Source organism: Apus apus, chromosome 2, assembly GCF_020740795.1.
Source record: "Apus apus isolate bApuApu2 chromosome 2, bApuApu2.pri.cur, whole genome shotgun sequence".
Lineage (NCBI taxonomy): Eukaryota > Metazoa > Chordata > Aves > Apodiformes > Apodidae > Apus > Apus apus.
Window position 1 is genome coordinate 5,776,580 of NC_067283.1, and position 21,103 is coordinate 5,797,682.

Consider the following 21,103-nt stretch of genomic DNA (forward strand, 5'->3'; position numbering starts at 1 on the left):
TTTTTTTCTGAACAGCTCAAAAGCATTTAGGATAACAAGTGTCTTAAATGAGGTTCTCTAAAGACACTCTTATGTTCACAGAGGTCTGCCCACATTCTATCAGCTACACATAACTTGAATAGAAGTACTGAAAAAGGTATTGATCATATATCTATATATCTCTCTCTCTCTCTCTCTCTATATATATATATATATGTTTTTTTTTTCCTTTTTAGAAGCTGATGGCTCAGAAAGTTTATGTTATTAGTCATGCATGGATAATGTGGGTTTTATTTTTCATAACTTACCTGTTTTGGAGTTACTTAACTTCCTTTCTACTTGTTTCTATGATTTGGACAGAATCAGTGACAGGAGAAGCATGAAAAATGGCTGAGTTCTCACTGCCTGGTACCAACAACTTCCGGAAATTCACCCACAAATCTTTGGCTGCTATTGAAAAGAGAATTGCTGCCAAGACGGATTGTGAAAGAAATACTACAGACCATACACCTGAGGAGAAACCACGTCCTCAACTTGATCTAAAAGCTTTCCAGAAATTACCAGCTCTCTATGGAAACCCACCTCCTGAGCTCATTGGGGAACCACTGGAGGATCTCGACCCGTACTATGATGATCATAAGGTCAGAGCCAACTGAGATGCTTGGGTTTTAATTTGTTTTATTGCCTTGCTAAGCAGTGTTTATGTGAATCATCTATCAAATAGTTTGGCTTGCATCCCTTTTGAAAAAACTATCTTCCCTTTCTGTGTTGTACTAATGCAGGCAGTTGGCACAGCTGAATGACATGCTGTAATCTTCTTACAAAAAGCTTAATTTTGAATTATAGGGATTAAATAACACAAACTTCATTAACATTTGAATCAGAATGGAAGCAGAAGAAAAGTAAAATGGATAAAGGAAGAAAAGGAGGTTTTGAGTTAGATCCACAAGACATGATAAAAATTTTGCCTGTTATTTAATGATTTGAAAAAGTGTGTCCCTCTCAATACTCCACTTACATGTACAATAGGTGATCATTCGAGTATAAAAAATATTTTAAAACATTTGTGGATGAATCCTTAAAACCTGCTTATCCAGGCTCCATATTCTAGTCGTGAAATATTGAAGAATGTTATTTTTAATAAAGAACAGAGAAATGGGAACTAATCCATTGGAAATTAAGCTTATTTCTTGAGAAATGGTTAATACTTTGAACTAAATTCTACAGTCTTAGAGCTAGGGGATCACTATCAACAACAGCAAATAATGATGAAGGCTGCAGTTCTTCCTTCTCTGTGTATCTTGACTCAATGAGAGGTCATTTTAAGAGAATGGTTATAAGCAAGATTAGTTCTGTGCACAACATTGCAAGTCTGAAAGTTGAAAAAGAAAGTTCATGCTGCGGATTTTTTAACAACTTAGTTAATGGGTATTTACTCTTTCATCAGTTTATGATGAAAAGATAGCAAAGTATTATCAAGAGTTTTCCCATTTAAACAGACTCAACATCAGGGTCTTGCTCATCACTGCTACAACAGAATACAGTATGAAAATGTGTTCTCTGTTTGCTTTCCTGAAGGCTTTACTTCATGTCTCTTTATTTCTTTAAAGATTTTCATAGTGCTAAACAAACAGAAAACAATCTTCAGATTTACTGCTACGTCTGCCTTATGGATCCTCAGCCCTTTCCATCCAATCCGAAGAGCAGCAATTAAAATTTTAGTACATTCATATCCTTTTGTTAACTCCATTCACTCTCTTTTGTTGCAAAACCCCCATGTAATCCTGTGCTTTTGTATTTTTTGAATTAATCTAGTTGTTTCCTCACTCCAGATGACTTCTAATTAGGAATTACCTTAGAAATTATTATTGTCTCGGTGCTCTCGTACTAGTTAGAAATGCATTGTTGTGTGACTACGGGATGTATTGAAGCATAATTTTCTGCAGATTTGTTTTTTGAGGATGGTCAATCATCTAGTGTCTCATAAACAAGTATCTCATGCTGAAGCTTTCCTCAGGGAGAAGACGGATAAGGTCCTGATCCTTTTTTCTCATCTGTTGACCCAAAGTGTGGGAATTAAATTCATCTCATGTGCCAGAGTTGATCAGCCATTGGCCAATTTTAAGCAAAGAGGCTGAGATAGGCAGGCACACAGGTGGAAACACATAAAAATTAAAATTAAGGTATATTTGGTATATGAGAGGGAAAATTATCAGGGATGCTGTTGCAGGGAATGTCTTTGGAATATAAATATAGAGCCCACTTAGGGGACAAGAATCTCTAGCCTATTGCTCCAGTTTAGCATTAGGGAATGAGACCAGACAAATAACATAGTCCCTCAGGGCTGAATCAGACCCAGTGCAGACTCTGCAGCATCCTTGTGTGGTTTTTAGGTTTCCAGCCACCTCCTGGCTGGGTGGTACTGAGTTATCTGCAATGGTCTGAGGTTGTCATCGTGGCAGGGTACAGGCATCCCTGATGCCTCATCTGAGGCATTCCCTGGGCAGCAAGTTGGCTGATCAATACTGGCATTTCATCACTGGTGGTTCAGCTCCTAGGTTTGTGACAGTTTGACCATGCCTAGAGCTAAAGCCAGAAGATCTTTTGTGGGGATGGAGAGGATGGATGGTGGAAAGGCTAGATGTCTTTGCCATGCACATTTACCTTCTGCATTGCTAAAATGTGTGGTATGTCACAGAGCATGGGAATAGGTTCCGGAGCCAAGTGCTGAAGCTTATGTTTCTACATGTGAGATAGTTATCAATGTTCCTGCTCATACCCTATAGTCAGCAGGGTCCAGAGAGCAGCTGGGCAACCCCAGGAGTTGCCTAAACGTGGTTTTTTAGTGTTCTTTGAGACAACTGCAACTATCCCAGCAGACTTCACGCTGTGCCTTCAGAAGAGCACAGCTCTGCCCTTTTAGACTCTGGTTTTGACTTCACCTATGTGACCTCGGGCAAGCTTTTAACTTTTATGTTACCAAATGAAATTCAAAATTCATCCTTCTTGCCACACTTTGAGTGATAGAGGATCCTTTTCCCGAGCTTGCAATGCTTAGAGCAGCAGATCTTCAGCCCACACAGAAGCCCACGTGGGATGAGTAACGTTAGTGTTTTGTCATCTCACACAACTCAAGACCAATCCATATCTGTGCATGCTGCTCTTATATGTGCTTTCAGCTCAAAAACAGATATCACATTTGTGACTGATAGGATATCTGAATCATTTCTGAATCAGTGTAATGTTCTTTGCCTTCACTCCCATGATTTACATTATTCACTTTGTTTATCATTTGCACTATTATAACTAATTGTGTATTCATGGCTGCGACCGAATCCTTTAAGAATTCTTCTTCTTTGTGGAACAAGTATGTCGAGTAAGTACCTGTGGGTATGTATGGTTTTCAATTCCATATTTGTGCTGGATTATTGAGATTTGTCTTGCAACCTCGGGTCAAGATAGTTTAGAAGGAAAGTTGCTCGTGTTAGGACTTCGTTGTTTGCTTTCAGGGAGAATTTTTGTCTTGAAATTAAACATCTACAATAATTGTGGTGCTGTAGGAAAGACTGAATGTAGATTAAGTTCTGCTGTTGAACTAGCTTCAACTGTCCTACTGCTCCAGTTTGTTATCCAACTTTCTGAAGTTACTCAGTAGTTATTTGCTCTTTATGCAGAGACATTGCCCCTCACTGTGAACAGTGATGAAGCACATCAAGACCTGCTGTTTTTCACCATTCTTTTTAATAATATTGAAATCCTGAGTTCTGATCTTATTAATAAACTGTCCTGTCAGAAGTTCCTGCCTGCAGGATACTGATAGAAAATAAAGCTCTTTTCTTCAGTGCTGCCAACACTTGCAGTGTTAAATCACAATAAATCCATGTCTTTGCAGTCACACTTCAGCTGGAAAATCCCATGTCTTTATTTCTTTAAAAGACTTATTTCAGCTCCCACTTTTTCAGTTTGGTATAAAAATGTTAGAAAAGGAACCCAAATAATTCTAACACCGACCACCAAGAAAAAGATCCCAAAATTTAAAAACAGCTCTAAAATTGTTTTTTCCTATCTGATGTTACATGACACTGAAACTGCTGGGAATGGCAAATCCTCATGCGAGCAGGGACAAGACTCTGCATGATACGAATATAATGTCTCCTGAGATACTTCTCTACCTATGAAAGCATGAAAGATTAGACAAGAGTTGTAGCTGCTGTTGGCATCCAGACTGCTGTTCAAATGCATTTCAATAATACTTTCAGAATACTTCTTTCCAAAAGAAAAGACACACACTACATCCCTATAATTTCTAAGTGCATTTGCTGACTACCAAATGAATGCCTTTTGAATTCTGTAGGGAGATCACTGCCTTGTTGAAATGGTAAGTGCACTCAGTGAATCCAGAAGAGCTTTTACTGATAATTTTCTGTTAATATTTTCCATTAATAAATTTTCCATCTTAAATTGAAAATTCTGTACTCACATATTTCTCTGAGTGTTTTAAACATTCTACACAGAAATGGATGCTGCGTGCTCAAAGTAAATAAGGCACAGCATCTCACTTGTTCACTTGGCCACTTGAAATCAGAAAAAAGCACAACTTTTGATCTTTATTTTGGCAAGCAGCTGGGAGGTTTGCCTTCCTCAAATTGTGGGGACTTACATGAAAGAGTTTGAAGAAAAACTTCGAATGTGAAAAAAACCCCAAAGCATTTCAGAGGCTTGCATGTTAATATCTGTGTCCAGATTGCAGTCAACTACTGTCTCAAACTCCATATGAGTCAGACTCTGATAGAATACATTGAAAAATAAAGAAGTCTTTCCATTACTTCTCTGCAGCATTGGCTTGGTTTGTTGGCCTAGACAGTAAATAGTCTGACTGTGTCTCTTCCGTTAATTGCTAATATTGCTGTTTTCTTTTGGCACATTTCTTCCATCCTTAGATATACTTTCACTGGCATTTACACTTTTGAATCTTTGATAAAAATATTGGCAAGAGGATTCTGTCTAAATGAATTCACTTTCCTTCGAGACCCCTGGAACTGGCTGGATTTCAGTGTTATTGTTATGGCGTAAGTGGAAACACATAAAATATGGATAATGAAGGCTCTGCATTTGAAGATCTTATTGCTGTGGTGCAAAAAGCTTTCTGCAGCACAAAAAAAACCCCAAAACCCAACCCTGTGGGTCCTAACTGCATCTGAGACTATCTAGGACATTGGCTCTTCTCGTTTTGTTGTTCACTGTGTGAAGACAATGTAAAAGTCTTTCAAGAAGGGAACAGAGCTGTGCAGGGCAAGGTACACTCTGCAGTGAGAGTACCTGAATGGGTGCATTTCAATCAGTGAAATGGAATAGCTGGGCTGTCAGATACAGACTAATACTGTGAATTTAAGTGTAAGTTTGAAAGTAGAGTGATGTATACAAATACCAGGGCAATGGACTTAATTTGACCTCTTTATCTCCAAGGAGCATAGTCTGAATTTCACCATAATTCGAAAGCTTTTACACGGGTTAGGTGTAGCTACAGAAGCTGGACCAAACCAGTTCAGCCAGCATTTCAGCCTGAAATGAATTGTTTTGGATATTATCTTTGTTTATATTTTGTGTGATATTTTAAAACGCTGACAAAAATCAGCTGTGCACAAGTCAAGAGCTACCTCATAAGGAAATGCTAATAATCAACATGGGCTTCTATTTTACAAGTTTTCAGAAAAATCCTTGTTGTGTACTTGATATACTTAAAATATGCTCAGAAGGATTGAGAGTTGAGAATGACTGCTGTAAAATAATTGCCCTGTTTAGTCCTTCAGCCTCTTGACTTATTTTGTCCTGACTTTACAGGTACTTGGGAGCCTTTGGTATACTGGGGAGCGTGTCAGTCCTTCGGACTTTCAGGGTTCTGAGAGCTTTAAAAACCATTTCAGTAGTCCCAGGTAAGAAAGCCTATTTGCTGCATATTTTCTGCTACTTACAACTGATTCTTTGCTCCTACCAAAATGCTGGCTTTTGCCTTTTCTCTTTCTTATTTTTAAATATTTTTTTTTTCTGTGTCATTGTTTGCAGACACAGTTGCATTTCTAGACACAAATAGTGTGTTGGTTCACCTGGCCCAAACACAATAAATCAAATCTTAGAAACAACTTTGTAGTTCGTTTGAATTATGATTTTAAAGATTTTGTTATCACTTTATAGAGTCAGTTTTACAGAATGTTCTTCCAGCTGATCCATGTGTTATAGTTCAACAGAAACACCCCTGGTGACTGAGTGGAGTTTGCTGTCAGTCATCTTACACCATCCCTGGGAAAAGAGTTTCCTTTCCACTTTTCCCTTAGTTATAAAACCACTGGATTTTTTTCTCATGACAAAATAAAAATGAAGAAGCAGTAGGTTGCCTCTGTCTTCTCTTTCTGGTATATTTTATCATAGTCATTCTTATTTCCAGCTTTTCTAGTTTCTTCACAGATTACCAATGTTGAAAATTTCATTTGAATTGTGCATATCATAGAATTACAGAATTGTCATGGTTGGAAAAGACCTCTAAAATCACCAAGTCCAACTGTTCACCTAGGAGGATAAAAACAAAGAAACAAACAAAATCCAACCTCAACACCCACAATGCACATTAGAACATGTCCTGAAGAGAATTACTCTTTCTGGATAAGAAAAACTAAACTGCCTCTCTTTCCACACCCTTGCCTAAATGTTTTACAGGGATTAAAGGTACATCTGGAAATTGTATGGTTAATAAAATGAGGGGGAAAAAAATATATATATCTTATTAATTACTCTCTCATCCAAACTATAATTGCATTACAAATATACTTGCCACACACTATCCAGTAATTTAGGTACATTGGTTGTTACACATTGTTTTAACTCTAATTGAGTATGACATGAATCTCAGTATTTCATCCTGTTTTTCCTTTGTGTATTGTCTCCCTAGGACTCAAGATCATTGTAGGGGCACTTATCCAGTCTGTCAAGAAACTTGCTGATGTGATGGTCCTGACTGTTTTCTGCCTGTGTGTCTTTGCCCTCATAGGCCTCCAGCTTTTTAAGGGCAATCTAAGATATAAGTGTATCAGGAACTCTACAGAGTCCCTTAGTGTATTTCATAACCCTAACCTAACATGGGAATCCTATGAATTTTTTGAAAAATATACAGGTAATTTTACTCCTTAATTCTTTGTTTTAGGTGACAAAATAGACACAGATGCACGTGTGTGTAACCACTGCTATAATTTATATTGATGTTTTGCTGATTGATATCTTGATTGCCAGAGCAATTTGCAGGCATCCAGGAATGCAACCCTTCCTTTCATTATAAGAAACAGCACTCCCAAGTTTTCCAGTAATATCCAGCTCTCTTTCCCAGAATGTTATGGCAATAACTGAAACATGCATTAGCTCATTCTCAGCTGTAATTCCCCAACGTTCACCTTTTACTATGTGCATCTTCATTCTGCTGCCAAGTGAAGTGCTCTTCAACTTGGAACAGAGGAACTAATTTAAGGGTCAAAGTTATTTTCTTCTTCACATCATGTGTATCTGATATATGTGATGTACATTTTCCTTGTGTAAGATACATATAATACACCTTTCATGTACACTTCTGGACTGAGGCTGGTGTTGCAAGGATAGAGCAGAGATCTGAGAACACACCAAAGCATTTTCAGAGGAACAGCAACTGTAGAAAGCGATTCAGAAAGAAAAAGCCTCAGTGTACTTTAAAAAAAATATGCTAAAAGTAAAAAAAGAACAAACCCCCACAAAAAACCTATGCCAGAAATATGAAGAAAGCTTCATCATTGAAGAAAATCTCCACCAGTGAGTTCAGACAGAGCAGCAGTTACAGAGGGAGAAACGTTGAAATACATTCAAAAGCCACACAGAATTACTCTTAGTATATGTCGTGTGAGAGATCTGTTGAGACAGGATTTCTTGAATAACTTCATAGTCTTGGCTAAGAAAGCCTTCATAGAAAAGATTTTTTGAGGAAAAACTTCTTGCAAGAAAGCCTTATACCTACCAAAAAAACCCAGGCAGAGGGAAAAAAAGTGATATACGTATAAAAATATACTGATTTTCTGTGCAGCAGAAACAGGAAGCAACAACATCTTTCTGTTTTGTTTTGCTTTGCTTTTCCTTGTTGTTTCTTGTGGATTTTTTTAGTTTCGGGTTTCGTTGTTTGTTTGTTTGTTTTGGTTTTGTTTGGTTTGAGTTTTTTTGGTTTGTATTGTTTCATTGCAAAACATTGCAGCTGCATAAAGGCAGTGACTTGCAGAAAGTAAGACTCAAAGAATTACAAATCTGTGTTGCTTCCCAAGCATTGTCTTGTTCACATCCTGTGCCATCCATATGGTATGCAAGGAGATTTGCAATGATGCCAACAGCAGCATGAGTGCCCATACAGGTTTCATGAAATCTAGATGACTTTCCTGCAGGATTTATGACCCAAGCATTGTAAGACCAGTTTTCAATTAAATTATTTTGTGCATATTTTTTAGGGGCTGTTCTGGTCCTGACCTTGTGTCAAGTTCCCACCTCCAGCTCCATGTTACTGTAGTTCTCTGAAGCCAAATCACTGAATATTCTGAAACCTTTTTGTCAGTTTGTAGAAGAGCTGTAACAAATTCAGGTGGAAAGTAGCCCAGATAGTGACTCATTCCTTTATGGTGTATTTACATGGTACAGTAGAGCTGATACTAAAGATTCCTCTGGCTCTGAGTGTTGCCGACCTACACAGCTGAGGTTTGAGAAGTAGCAAGAAGATATGAGATCTCCCTTGCATCTGAGATAAGAAACCTGCAGCTTAATGGGGCTAATTAGCTATTAGCACTAAAGCTATTGCCTTCAGTCTGTTGCTAGCTCAGGGATCAGAGTAACTTGTACTGAGAGAAAAGAAGACAGGCTGAGAGTTGGGGTTGTTCAGCCTAGAGAAAGCTACAAGGAGACCTTATAGCACCTTCTAGTACCTGAAGGGGCTACAGTAATATGGAGAGGGACTTTTTACAAAGGCTTCTAGTGCTAGGAGAAGGGGAAAATTGTTTCAAGCAGAAGGAGGGTAGATTTAGATTGGATATTAGGAAGAAATTCTTTCCTGTGAGGGTGGTGAGACACTGGAACAGGTTGATCAAACAAGTTTGGGATGCCTTAGCCCTAGAAGTGCTCAAGGCCAGGTTGGACGGGGCTTGGAGTAACATGGACTAGTGGGAGGTGACCCTGCCCATGCAGGGAGGTAGGAACTAGATGATCTTCAAGGTCCCTTTCAACACAAAATATTCTGTGAAAGGTCAAAAAGGGCACAGCTCCAGCATCCTAATAGAGAAATCTGTATTTCTCAACTAAGGAGGGTTAGGACCTGCTGTTTGGCTCAGCAGAGCAGTTACCTGACATGGTGGATATCCACAGGGCCAAATAGTTTTTCTTTCTCTTAAAAAAATGGCTGTGTTTTTATTGCTCATTACAATCAGAACAGGTCTGTGTTGCCCCAAATGATGTTTGTACCCTGTCCTGGAGAGGGTTAGTTGCTATGGGCCAAAATTGTGTTGGAGTTTGTGCTAACGGTTGCCAAACCAGGAGCTGTGCTTGAGTTTGTGTCCTCCGATTCTTTATCTCCTTTATGAAGATGTGGCCAAAATGACAATATTTGTAAAAATGTCTGACTTAAGGACTGAAATTTGTGCAGACACACATGCATGTTTATAAATGAGGACAGGGCATCTTGCAATCTGGTGCACTCACTATGAGTGTGGGGGATCAGTCTGTTTTTCCACAGTGCTCATTTCCTATTTGTTACACAGCAATTTATATTGTGTGTGTGTGAACATACACTGATTACTCATCACTACTCATATTAAAGAAGATTCAGGATAGAAAGTGCTTTGGTTTTAATTTTTTTTACCCTTTTTTATAGCACACTTTGCTAAGAAAGAGGGCACCTCAGATATTTTGCTGTGTGGTTCTGATGCTGGGTAAGTGCACTTAAGACAATTTCTTGTTTGGAAGTTTTCTCTGCTGCAGTGCTTCTGTATTTGCTCAGTCATAAGAGGTGAAAGCAGAAATTCTACATTTTCCTTGATTGCAGAAACAGGAACACAGACAAGAGAGAGCAAACAGTTGGACCGCTGAATTTTTTTAGAGAATGAAGCATGAGGTTGGCTTACTCAGGTCTCAATTCCTTTGAGCCTTTCCAGAAGTGCTGTCTTAGTCTTCCCCATGGATAAATGAGTGTTGTGGTTTAGGTCCAGCTGGTAATAACCAGGCCTCTGCTCAGCCATAGCCCACAGTGGGGTAGGGAGGAGAAAATCCAGCTCGTGAATGGAGACAAAGACAGGGAAGTTTTTGCTCCCCAATTAGGGTGACGGGCAAAACAGATTCAACTTGGGCAGGAATCAATTTAATTTATCAGAGCAGAAGAAAAAGACCCAATGAAATATCTTCCCCCCACCCTCCCTTCTTCCCAGGCCCAGTTTTCTTCACTCCTGCCTCCCCCTCAGTGGCACAGGGGGATGGGAAGTGGGGCTTTAAGATCAGTTCATCACATGTTGATTCTGTCACTCCTTCCTGCTCCACCACAGGGTCCCTCCCATGGGAGAGAGTCCTTCAGGAATCCTGGCCACATGACTCCCTCCCATGAAGGGCAGTTCCTCAGGAACAGACAGTTCCATCCTGGGCTGCCCGCAGAGTCACAGCCAGCTTCCCTAATCAGTGCAGTCTTGGCCAGAGGCAGGGCAGGAATTTGAGCCAGGGGAGCTTCCAGCAGCTTCTCACAGGAGCTGCCCTTTTAGCCCGACTGTCACCAAAACTCTGGCACACTGACCCAAAACAGTGAGAGAACTGAAGGTGTGAAGAACTCAGGTGTAGCACAGCACATACACCCTCCTCTCTGTAAAGGCTCATGAGTGTTAAGCTGGGAAAACAAAGCATGGATTTTGGAGAGCAGGTTTGGGCAAGGAGGGAGATGTGGCTACTTTGCAGTGAGGGGCAGGAGATGAGGATTGGTGATGAGGGAGTTCTCCTGGGCTGATGGTCTACTCCAGCTTGTCTTCTTCCTTTGCTGCTAGGTTGTGGGTGCTGCTTTTCCCACCCCACTTTCCAGCCAGTACTCCCTGGAGTAGAAAAATTGGTTTACAATCTAATGAAATGCAGAGCTGAATAATAATCACAGCTCTCACATAAACTGACGTTTTCCTTGAAATCTGCACTGTTAGAAGAGCTTCACTTTTTTTTATTACTTCTAGGACCTGTCCTCCAGGCTATATGTGTTGCAAAATTGGGCCAAATCCTGACTATGATTTCACTAGTTTTGATACATTTGGCTGGGCTTTTCTCTCCTTATTCCGCCTGATGACCCAGGACTACTGGGAGCGCCTGTACCAGCAGGTATCAACTTTGTGCATCAGGTCAGAACTGATTTTCCAGGGAGAACAACAGCAGAAGCACAAAATGTGTAGAGAGGGCAAGAAACCTCAAGCAAAAGCAATAGCTGCAAGTCATTGAGTCCACATCCTCCCTTCCCCCTTCCAGCAAGCTGTGTCTCCTTGAAAAGGGATGCTGGAGTGTTTCCCAGCAGTAGTTCTACCACCCTGCTGGTTTAGGGACCTAAAATACATTACTAAAAGGGTCATATATTGTCTTTCATTGATATAACAATGGATCTTCAGTCATCCTGAGCTTACTATCAGTGATTCATAGGAGATGGCACAGGAAGAGGGAGAAAGAGGGGGAAGAAGGACCAAGGAAGGTGTATTTCCATTTAACCTCCCTAAAACATTTTATCTAGGAAGCTGAGTGCTTCTAAAGAATTTCAGAGACACATTGAAAGCTTATTTCATGGTTTATATGGTAATTTTTATCTCTGGGGTGTCTTGCTTACAGACCCTCAGAGCTTCTGGGAAGGTGTATATGCTCTTCTTCATGCTGGTCATCTTTCTGGGCTCATTTTATCTAGTCAACTTGATTCTGGCCGTAGTGACCATGGCATATGAAGACCAGAACAAGGCCACCATTGCTGAAACTGAGGCAAAGGAAAGGAAATTTCGGGAAGCCATGGAATTAATACAGAAGGAGCAGGAGGTATGTAAATTATGCCCTTGCCAGGCTTCAGTCTCAGGTCCCTGTTGTCAGTCCCACAACATAACACATCACTCCTTGTGTACAGCTGGATATAGCAGCTGGATATAGCAGCCACTTATGGGAACAGGAGCCATTCCTTGTTCAGCTGCATATTTTCCCATGAAACAATTTTTTTGTGGATAATGAGCAATAAGTTCTGCTGCTACTGTAAGAAAAATAATATTTTGAAATCTAGAAAAGGAAAAATTCCATCAGCCAGCAGTTTGCAAAAGAAAACATAGTTGTTTTTATTTTTTTCTTATATTTTATCATTGTGGACTGCTGAGCAGAGAAATATATAGTAACTCCATTGATCAACTGCACTAATTCTGAGCTAAAAACCTATTGCAGTTGAATGAATGTCTCTTGGTAATTTAAATGACTTAGAAGCTTCTGGAACAAAGAAAACACCTCTGTTATGAAATTCTTGTTCTAAATTCAGCATGGGAAGCAAAGTCAGCCATAGTGTGAGTACAGTCACAAGGATCCCTAAAGAAAAGACACAGTTTTAATATTGTCTGAGCATTTATTTGGGGAAAAGAATGTGTTCTATAGCATTATTTTCAAACTGAGTATTTTTACTGCAAGCAAATCTGCCCTATGAGGAAGAGGAGCTATAATGTGATTATTTTGCCCCTGGCAGGACCAGTACATGCGATCATGTAACATCCTGCAAAAAGCAAATTGTTTAGTTCTCCATAAGCTGAGGAAATTCCATCCTCTTTCTTTTAGTGTTATCACATATTGGAAGATTTTTAATGAGTTTTGTAAACTGCAGATTGTTCAGAGAAAATAATTTAGAGCAGAGAAGTGTTTGCTTGCTCCTTATACCCAAAGCACTCAGCAAAAATATCATCCTTGTTTTTGTTCTAATTTCAGGCATTGGCTTTGAAAGGAGTGGATGTCTCATCAATAAGCTCCTTTGAAACCATTTCTCTGTCTACCAAAGAAATCAAAGAAAGAAGCAATAGGAAAAAGAGAAATAAGTCATTGGGAATAGAAGATAATGAAGACCAACAATTCTCCAAGTCACAGTCCACAGACATTCAACGAAAGTTGGTAATCTATTGTCTGATCTGAGATCCTTACAACTTTTCCAATTTTAATACTAAAATAATTTACTTGAAAGCATAAACTAAATCCCACTGAAAGCCCTGATCACTCTTAAGTCTTAATAATAAACAGCCTTTTGGGATAAGGAAGAAACATATGTAAAAATTGATTTGAACAGGAAATATTATAAACGAAGGATGGAAATAAAGTTATAATAACAATTAAAATACATTTTCTATAACATCAAGAAGTAGGAGAATGTGAATGCTTATCAGATTTTGACTGCTGTACCACTGTTCTCTGTTAAAAATGTGTTATTTAAAGTATAAAATTTATCTCAAAAAAACCTACTACAGCTGGTAGGATTTTATTATCTGCCTTTTAAAATCTAAGCATAATCCTTCCTGAAGAATCTAAATCAAATGAGAGTTTTGGACTTGCAGTGGTTGATAGGAAATGTTATAAAACAAAACATTTATTGCTTCCCAAAATCTCCATTATGTTATTATGACATTCTCTCTCTGTTCCTTTTCCTGGGCTTTCAGTCTTTGCTTGGCCTGGGGCACCATCCCAACACAAATAAGATGAAACGCAGATTTAGCCACGGGAGCGTGTTCAATATCCCAACACCCCCTTTAGAAGTTGATTCCAGAGTGGATTTTGGTGATGAGGAGACCTTCCTCGCTGAGGAAGACGCGGTCACGCGGGTGGGACGACGTTTCAGTGTCCAAAGTCAGATGAGCCGCAGCTCTCGGCCCCCTACCCCGACCTGCGTGCTGGGCAGCAAGCGGGCTGACCCCAGCGACTGCAAAGGCGGGGGGTTGATGATGGAAGGACGAAGCAGCAGGCTGCACAGTCTAGATCCAGTGCCTTCTGAAGGGGTAATGCTTTCACCAGTGATGGAGGATCCAGGAAAGGGTGATCTGGTAAGCAAGAGATATTAAGTATATCTTAATTTTTTTTCTTTCCCTGTAAGTGGCAGGTGTTTCTCGTCTTAGGAGCCTCAGTGAAGTGGCGAACGCTGAAGTCTACTGCTGTGGGGAGTTAGCTGTCGTAGAAAATGTTTTTAATACCCTGATGGATTGCTGAAAGTTGGAGTTCACTGTTTCAGCACTCCTGTTACACTGGCACAAGGTGACCAGGGAAGTTGTGGATGTCCCCTCCCTGGAAGTGTTCAAGGCCAGGTTGGATGGGGCTTGGAGCAACCTGTTCCTGCCCATGCAGGGAGGGTTGGAACTATGTGATTTTAAGGTCCCTTCCAACCCAAACCATGCTGTGATTCTATTATAAGCCCTGTTTTATTGCCATGCACATACTTTTGAAGGTTCCTAATGCTGGAATGATAAGTCACCAGAGGGTCTTTTTATCCCATGCACTGTCCAGGGAGGTAATTTTGAGCAGTACCTGTAATTCCTTTCTCCTTCACAGCACCTTCGGCATCACACAGGAACTTGGTCTGGATGTTTCTCAAACAGGTAGAGGTGCCCTTCTACCAGTTTATTCCTCATCTCTCTCCTTTTCCATTAGTCTCTGCAATATTTCCTAGGCCTGTTTCCCCTCATACACTGGTTTCCAGGGTTCGTGCTTGCCCTATTGCTTGCAGGATCCATTTACTTCAGCATTATTACTGATGAGTAGGACCTTTGTTCTCAACATCTATTACATCTTGTAAAAAGGTACATTTATTTGGCTGCATGCCATTGTTCCTATTAACTTTCACAGTTACCCATCACCACATCCTACTTCATTTTATTCCTATGGTATCTCCCTAATCATGTTTACTACTCTAAGCAGCCAGCTGTAAATGATGAGAGGAGCATGATGCCTTTGCCTCCTCGTCTATCAGTGGAGTACATTAATGAGGCACTTCAGAGACAAAGGGCAGCAAGTGCAGTCAGCATAATTACCAGTGTCTTGGAGGGTAAGTGGCTCCTCATTATGCTTATTTCAATCCTAAGATAATGCTAGCACGAACGACCAAAATGCCAACACATTTCTGAAAGGTTAACAGAGATGTGTAAGTGTGTAGTTAGGAACTGCATTGTTAATTTGGCTCTTGAAAAAAAATAATGCATTCCAGTCTTTATGTACTGGAACACATCCTTTGCTTATTGTAAATTCTTGTTTTATAGAACAGACAGTGAAGGGGATTGAAGTGGGTGGATGGAGTTTTTGTAGCATCTGAGCTTCAGGACTGGAATACTGTTTTCTCGTCTTCTCTACTCTGACCTCGTAAGACCACATCTGGAGTGTTGTGTCCAGTTCTGGGCTCCCCAGTTCAAGAGGGACAGGGATATGTTGGAAAGAGTCCAATGGAGGCCACAAGGATGATGAAGGGACTGGAACATCTGTCATAAGAGGAAAGGCTGAGAGACCTGGGGCTGCCTAGTCTAGAGAGGAGAAGACTAAGAGGGGACCTTATTAATGTCTACAGATATCTGAAGGGTGAATGTCAGGAATGGGCCAGTCTCTTTTCAGTGGTGCCTGTGATAGGATGAGGGAAAAGAGCACCAAGTGACAACACAGGAAGTTCCACCTCAACGTGAGGAAAAACTTCTTTACTGTGAGGGTGACTGAGCCCTGGGACAGGCTGCCCAGAGAGGTTGTGGAGTCTCCTTCTCTGGAGACTTTCAGGACCTGTCTGGGCAAGTCCTTGAGTGATCTTACCTGGGTGTTCCTGCTGCAGCAGAGGGGTTGGACTTGATGATCTTCAGAGGTCTCTTCCAACCCCTATGATTCTATGATTCTTGACCCTGCAACTTGTGATATGTCACTGGCAGAGACACAGGCATGCAGGATGCCAATGATAAGATTATGCAAACAAAAACAGTTGTGGCATTTCCTGGGTTTTGAATACTCAGCCTCACTGTTTAATTCCTTTTACTTATCTTCCCATGTGAATTTTCTTGGGAGTTTTATCACTGATCGTTGTTTTGATGACTGATAGTTTTGTTCCAGACCTTACTGAAAAATTTCAGCCCAAGTTTTTCAGGATGAGGAAATCTGATTTTGATTTGTGGGGTTTTGTTTGTTTGTTTGTTTTTGTGTGTGTGTTTTGTGTGTTGTTTTGGTTTGGTTTTGTGGTGGGTATTTTTGTCCCTGTTGAGGAGTAATATCACCAATATTTGAACCACAAGTATGGGATTTAGCAGGGAGGTAAAATTGTGGCAGAGAAGCCCCTTTCCTTATACATATATATTTTTAATTTTTACTGGGAGAATCACAATTGCAACATACCCAGCAGAGCCCTTCTTTAGTCTCCACCAAAGATCTGGGTTTGTTGCACACTTTCAGCTGCAGCCTGGGATGGAACAGGACTTGTAGCTCTAAGTGGATGTGAATTAAACTGAGAAAAAAGGCATCAGAAAGGGGAGCAGAAAAAATGTTTTTGCCTGGGACCAGAACATCAGTTTTGCTGGATCCACCCTGTACACACAAAGAAGCAGCTTTATGATCTAGAAGAACAGAAGATAAGGGCTAGATCTGGAGTGGGGTTGAGTCAAGGTGAACACACTGGAATAAGCAGTGTAGGGTGGAATCTGAGATGTGGGCCTAGAGGAGAAGAAATGAAAACTAAACACTGGGAAGACATAAGAAAAGGTCCACCTAAGAAAAGGATGTGGGTCAGATCCAGATCATCTGATCTCTAAACAAATTTTAGGTTTCTGAAAACTTAGATTGATAATAATTTCTACCATGCTTGTAATTACCTTTAAGTAAGATCCACTTTGTGAATGAATTTACACAGAACTTCAGCAGCGTCAAAAGTACATTGGAGGACTTGTTAATGTTGATGGTGAAGCAAGAAAGGCTATGAGATTTAAATTTGACCAAAATGATGTAAATGACAAAGCTGGAGTAGCTTCTGTCCCATGTTTTACTTCTAGAAATTGAGAGATGTGGCAACTTGTATCATCTGGGAAATGGTAGGCATGACCTTCCTGGTAGAAAGGGGCCTGAGGCCAAATGTCAGGCACTGCAGTTTGTTTTTTTTCTCACCTGCAATCAGAATTCCTGTGGCTGCCATTAACCCTTTAGATTCCCTTGAGAGCCAAAGGAGACAAAAAGATGTTGGGTGTGACAGAGCCAGTGTCCTAGACATTTATGTGAGGATAAGGTGAAAAGTGCTTTACCTCCTGTAATGGCCTACAGGACAGGACTAGGGGAAATGGCAAGAAGCTGCATCATGGCAGGTTTAGGTTGGATGTCAGGACAAGGTTGTTCACTCAGAGGGTGGTTGAGCACTGGAACAAGCTCCTCAGGGAACTGGTCACAGCACCAAGCCTGCCTGAGCATAAGAAGTATTTGGATGATGCTCTCAGGCACATGGTGTGATTCTTGGGGTGCCCTACACAGGGACAGGAGCTGGGCTCAATGATCCTGATGGGTCCCTTCCAACTCAGCAGATTCTCTGCATCATAAACATTCGTATTTAGTCCGATGATTGTAGTACAAGTCTGAGTCTAAGACAAATTAACCCTGATCCAAAGGCTTTTGTGGTAAGTTCACACGAATAAATTTTGAATCCAATATTATCTGAATTTTATCTTCATATTTATTAGTTGATGTAGGGACTACATGAAAGGTAGAAAGTGCAGGGAGGCTTTGGGGGATCTGTGTGAGAAGTGAGATTTCCTTTTTCTTCTTTGGTCTTTCGAATAGTTGAAGTTGTTATTTCACAATCTTGCCCAGTAATAACTACTTCATTATAGGGAGGTTTTCTTTTGCATTTAGAACTTGAAGAATCTCAGCGGAGATGCCCACGGTTCCTGAGTGATTTTGCTTTCAAGTATCTAATTTGGGACTGTTGTCCACTTTGGTTGAGAATCAAGAAAAAAGTGACTGCTTTCATAAAGGATCCTTTTACTGATCTCACCATCACTCTTTGCATTGTGATGAACACTTTGTTCATGGCACTGGAGCACAATAATATGTCAAAGGATTTTAAAATGATGCTCAAAGTAGGCAACTTGGTAAGCAAATTCCCAGCTGTTCTATACCAAGGATTTTATTGATGGATGTTTTCACTTGAGACATAAAGATCAATTGTAAAAATTAAAGATGAGCAAATTCTGCATTTATAAACTCTAAATTTCTGTCACCGAAAGTTCCCAGATGTTATTGATACACTATTAACACACTCCTGAGAAGGCAGAAGACAATCCTATTTTAATTAAAAGTGCATTAGAAGCTCATAAAAGTAAGTTTTGTTGACTTGTCCATAAATGTTATTTGTGGGAATGTGATCTAGAGATAAGACAAATTCATGGCTACTTTTAGGCTGATGTCACTGTTTCTTTGTCACAGGTTTTTACAGGTATCTTCACTGCAGAAATGATCTTAAAAATCATCGCTCTAGATCCCTATTATTATTTTCAGCAGCCCTGGAACATTTTTGACAGTGTAATTGTCACATTGAGTTTAACCGAACTGAGTTTACCCAGAGACAAAAGCAAGAAGGAAAGGAGAACAGGAGGAACCCTGTCAATTTTACGATCCTTCAGACTGGTAATATCTCATGCTTACTCAGTTGTATCAAACATTATGTTGTAAATATGACAGAGAATATTTCTGCTTTCTGCAGTTAGGATACAGGAATTCTTCTTTTTATTTTTTTCTCCTCTTGGCACTCAGATTAAGAAACACACCCCTTAGCTCCTTGTGATACTAGAGTCAGAGTTTAATGACCCATATCTTTCTTTTGAATATGCTAAGAAATATTCAGAGATGCTAGAAACTGCACTAAAAAATTAAAAACTAGGACAGAAAACTTAAGGAAAAGAGTGTCAGAGAACAAATACAGGAAAAACAATATTTATAAATAGATGTCAAATGATATTTAGGTATTTGTACCATGTACTGTGGATCAATTCAGATTGCTTTACCAAAATATAGACTCCTTATATAGTAATACAGCAGCTGGTCTCCTAGCTTTGGTCCTTTGGGTAACAAAGTCACTTACCAATGACTCAAGTCAGCCTGGTCCTTTACAAGGGGGTTAGTTTATGCTTGCAATGTTGCCCAGTTAAAAAAAAAAATAATAATAAAAAAAATCTGTAAGTACTTTAGAAAAAGTTTTAGTGTCGTGGTGCCACAAATATCACATTGCTGGAAAGTTTCAGAATATCTATAAAATGTTTTTTTGCAGGATTTGAACAGTACCAAGGTGATATCTACTGCTGTTTAACACCACTTTTTATGTTTCTATACAGCTGAGGGTCTTCAAACTGGCAAAGTCCTGGCCAACTTTAAACACTCTAATCAAAATCATTGGTAACTCCCTGGGAGCACTGAGTAACCTGACCCTCATCCTGGCAATCATCGTTTTCATCTTTGCTATAGTAGGGATGCAACTTTTTGGGGAAAGCTATTCGAAGAACAGATTTAAAATAGACAAAAATGGTCAGCCACGCTGGCACATGATGGACTTTTTCCACTCGTTCCTTGTGGTTTTCCGGATTCTGTGTGGAGAATGGATTGAGACCATGTGGGACTGCATGGTGGTTGCTAAGCCACCTCTGTGCCTGCTCGTCTTTCTACTGGTCATGGTTTTAGGAAATTTAGTGGTGAGTTTTCCAGTGTTTTCTTCTCTTCATCCTGTCCATGGTGGAATCTTCTTAATCGCCATTCATCAACAAAAGGGAGTTTCCCTAAACACAAGTGGAAGAGTTCCCTGTGTGTGCTACAGTCTGCAAAAGCCTGTTTGGCATCTCACCTTTGAGCCACCATCCATATTTTCACATTTTGTGTGCTTTGCACACAGCATCACTTGACCTTTTCATGTGACAATGTGACAAGGAACATCTTTGCAGTAAATAGAATGCAGGCAGTTATGTTTCTTCACAGCTCAGGATTTGGATGTAAATAATGAGTAAGGCTTATGGCTTAACTCCTGGAATTAATAAAGTTAAGCACTTAAGTTGTAAATAAATTTTTGCATATTTTTTTTTAAGATCTCATGAATGTATTGAATTCTTTATCTTCAAATGACAGAATCTACACTCCTACTACTGAAATCAGAATTTTCTTTACTCATCTCTAAGTACGTTTACACCCAAGAGCTGTTCCATATGCTATGGCATATGCCAGACAGCCTCAAACACCCATACTGGGGTGTAAGGGGAAGGCTGCCTTCATAGTCCTGCTCCCTCCTCTCTTAATGCCCAAATCATAAAAATCTTGTTTCAGTAGCTTTGTTTCTCATGTCATTCTTATTATCATCTATATACCAATATTCCCTTAATTTAAGAAACTGCTGAAAATAAATAAGTTTAGCCAATTCTTTATGGGAACGGTGTGTTCTGTGGCTGAATCCCAAATGCCTGGGTTTAAGTCCCTCTTGTTCTATACCACAGTGATCAATTTCAGTGATGAAATGCTGTGAGTGATATTCCTATCACATAATGTTAACTGTCAAACAATTAAGTGCTTGCCTATGCCCCTTGTTTAAGCTTCATTATTACCAAAGGAAACAAAAGGTATCAAAGAGTGGGATATATTCCAAGCTAAGGTCAATAACTAAGACAGATGAGGTGAATGGGTCTCTTGAGAGCTAATGTTCTCCACTGACTGTGGTCTCTGGATGACTCAGGGGTGCTACCTGCCCAGTTCTAACACTATAAAAAATTAAGATACATAGATCCAACCCCAAACAAAACATTAGGAAAAAAAATACATTCTTGCATTCCCTTAACAAATTAAAAATGTAAAAAAAAAAAAAGTGTTTTTTTCAGTTCTTCTGGTTTATTGTACTCCAAATCAGAGAGGAAAACTCACTTCGGAGTTCTCTTGATTTTCATTATTGTGACAATGTTGCAGATTTGATGGAATTACTGGGTCTGAATCTGATCTCACACAGGATTTTGGAAGTAGCTCCAGAGAGGCCTGATTTAATTCTAGTTTGGAGAAAGAACAGGCATTAGTAAACTGACAAGCTGTGACTATAGCCTTTGTT

The 21,103-nt window shown here is 39.8% G+C and overlaps 1 protein-coding gene across 1 annotated transcript in view; it reads left to right on the forward strand.

The window, feature by feature from the left end:
* The first annotated feature begins 365 nt into the window (after nucleotides 1-365).
* The window catches only part of LOC127380382 (sodium channel protein type 5 subunit alpha-like), a 36,870-nt gene continuing 16,132 nt past the window's right edge, over nucleotides 366-21,103 (forward strand). Inside the window, exons 1-15 of the mRNA XM_051609167.1 lie at nucleotides 366-620; nucleotides 1,590-1,708; nucleotides 3,251-3,355; nucleotides 4,920-5,048; nucleotides 5,821-5,912; nucleotides 6,923-7,144; nucleotides 9,896-9,953; nucleotides 11,223-11,364; nucleotides 11,860-12,057; nucleotides 12,976-13,155; nucleotides 13,695-14,075; nucleotides 14,941-15,070; nucleotides 17,884-18,122; nucleotides 18,457-18,657; nucleotides 19,362-19,715. Coding sequence (XP_051465127.1) covers nucleotides 366-620; nucleotides 1,590-1,708; nucleotides 3,251-3,355; nucleotides 4,920-5,048; nucleotides 5,821-5,912; nucleotides 6,923-7,144; nucleotides 9,896-9,953; nucleotides 11,223-11,364; nucleotides 11,860-12,057; nucleotides 12,976-13,155; nucleotides 13,695-14,075; nucleotides 14,941-15,070; nucleotides 17,884-18,122; nucleotides 18,457-18,657; nucleotides 19,362-19,715 — 2,805 coding nt within the window. The remainder of the gene's footprint in view (nucleotides 621-1,589; nucleotides 1,709-3,250; nucleotides 3,356-4,919; nucleotides 5,049-5,820; nucleotides 5,913-6,922; nucleotides 7,145-9,895; nucleotides 9,954-11,222; nucleotides 11,365-11,859; nucleotides 12,058-12,975; nucleotides 13,156-13,694; nucleotides 14,076-14,940; nucleotides 15,071-17,883; nucleotides 18,123-18,456; nucleotides 18,658-19,361; nucleotides 19,716-21,103) is intronic.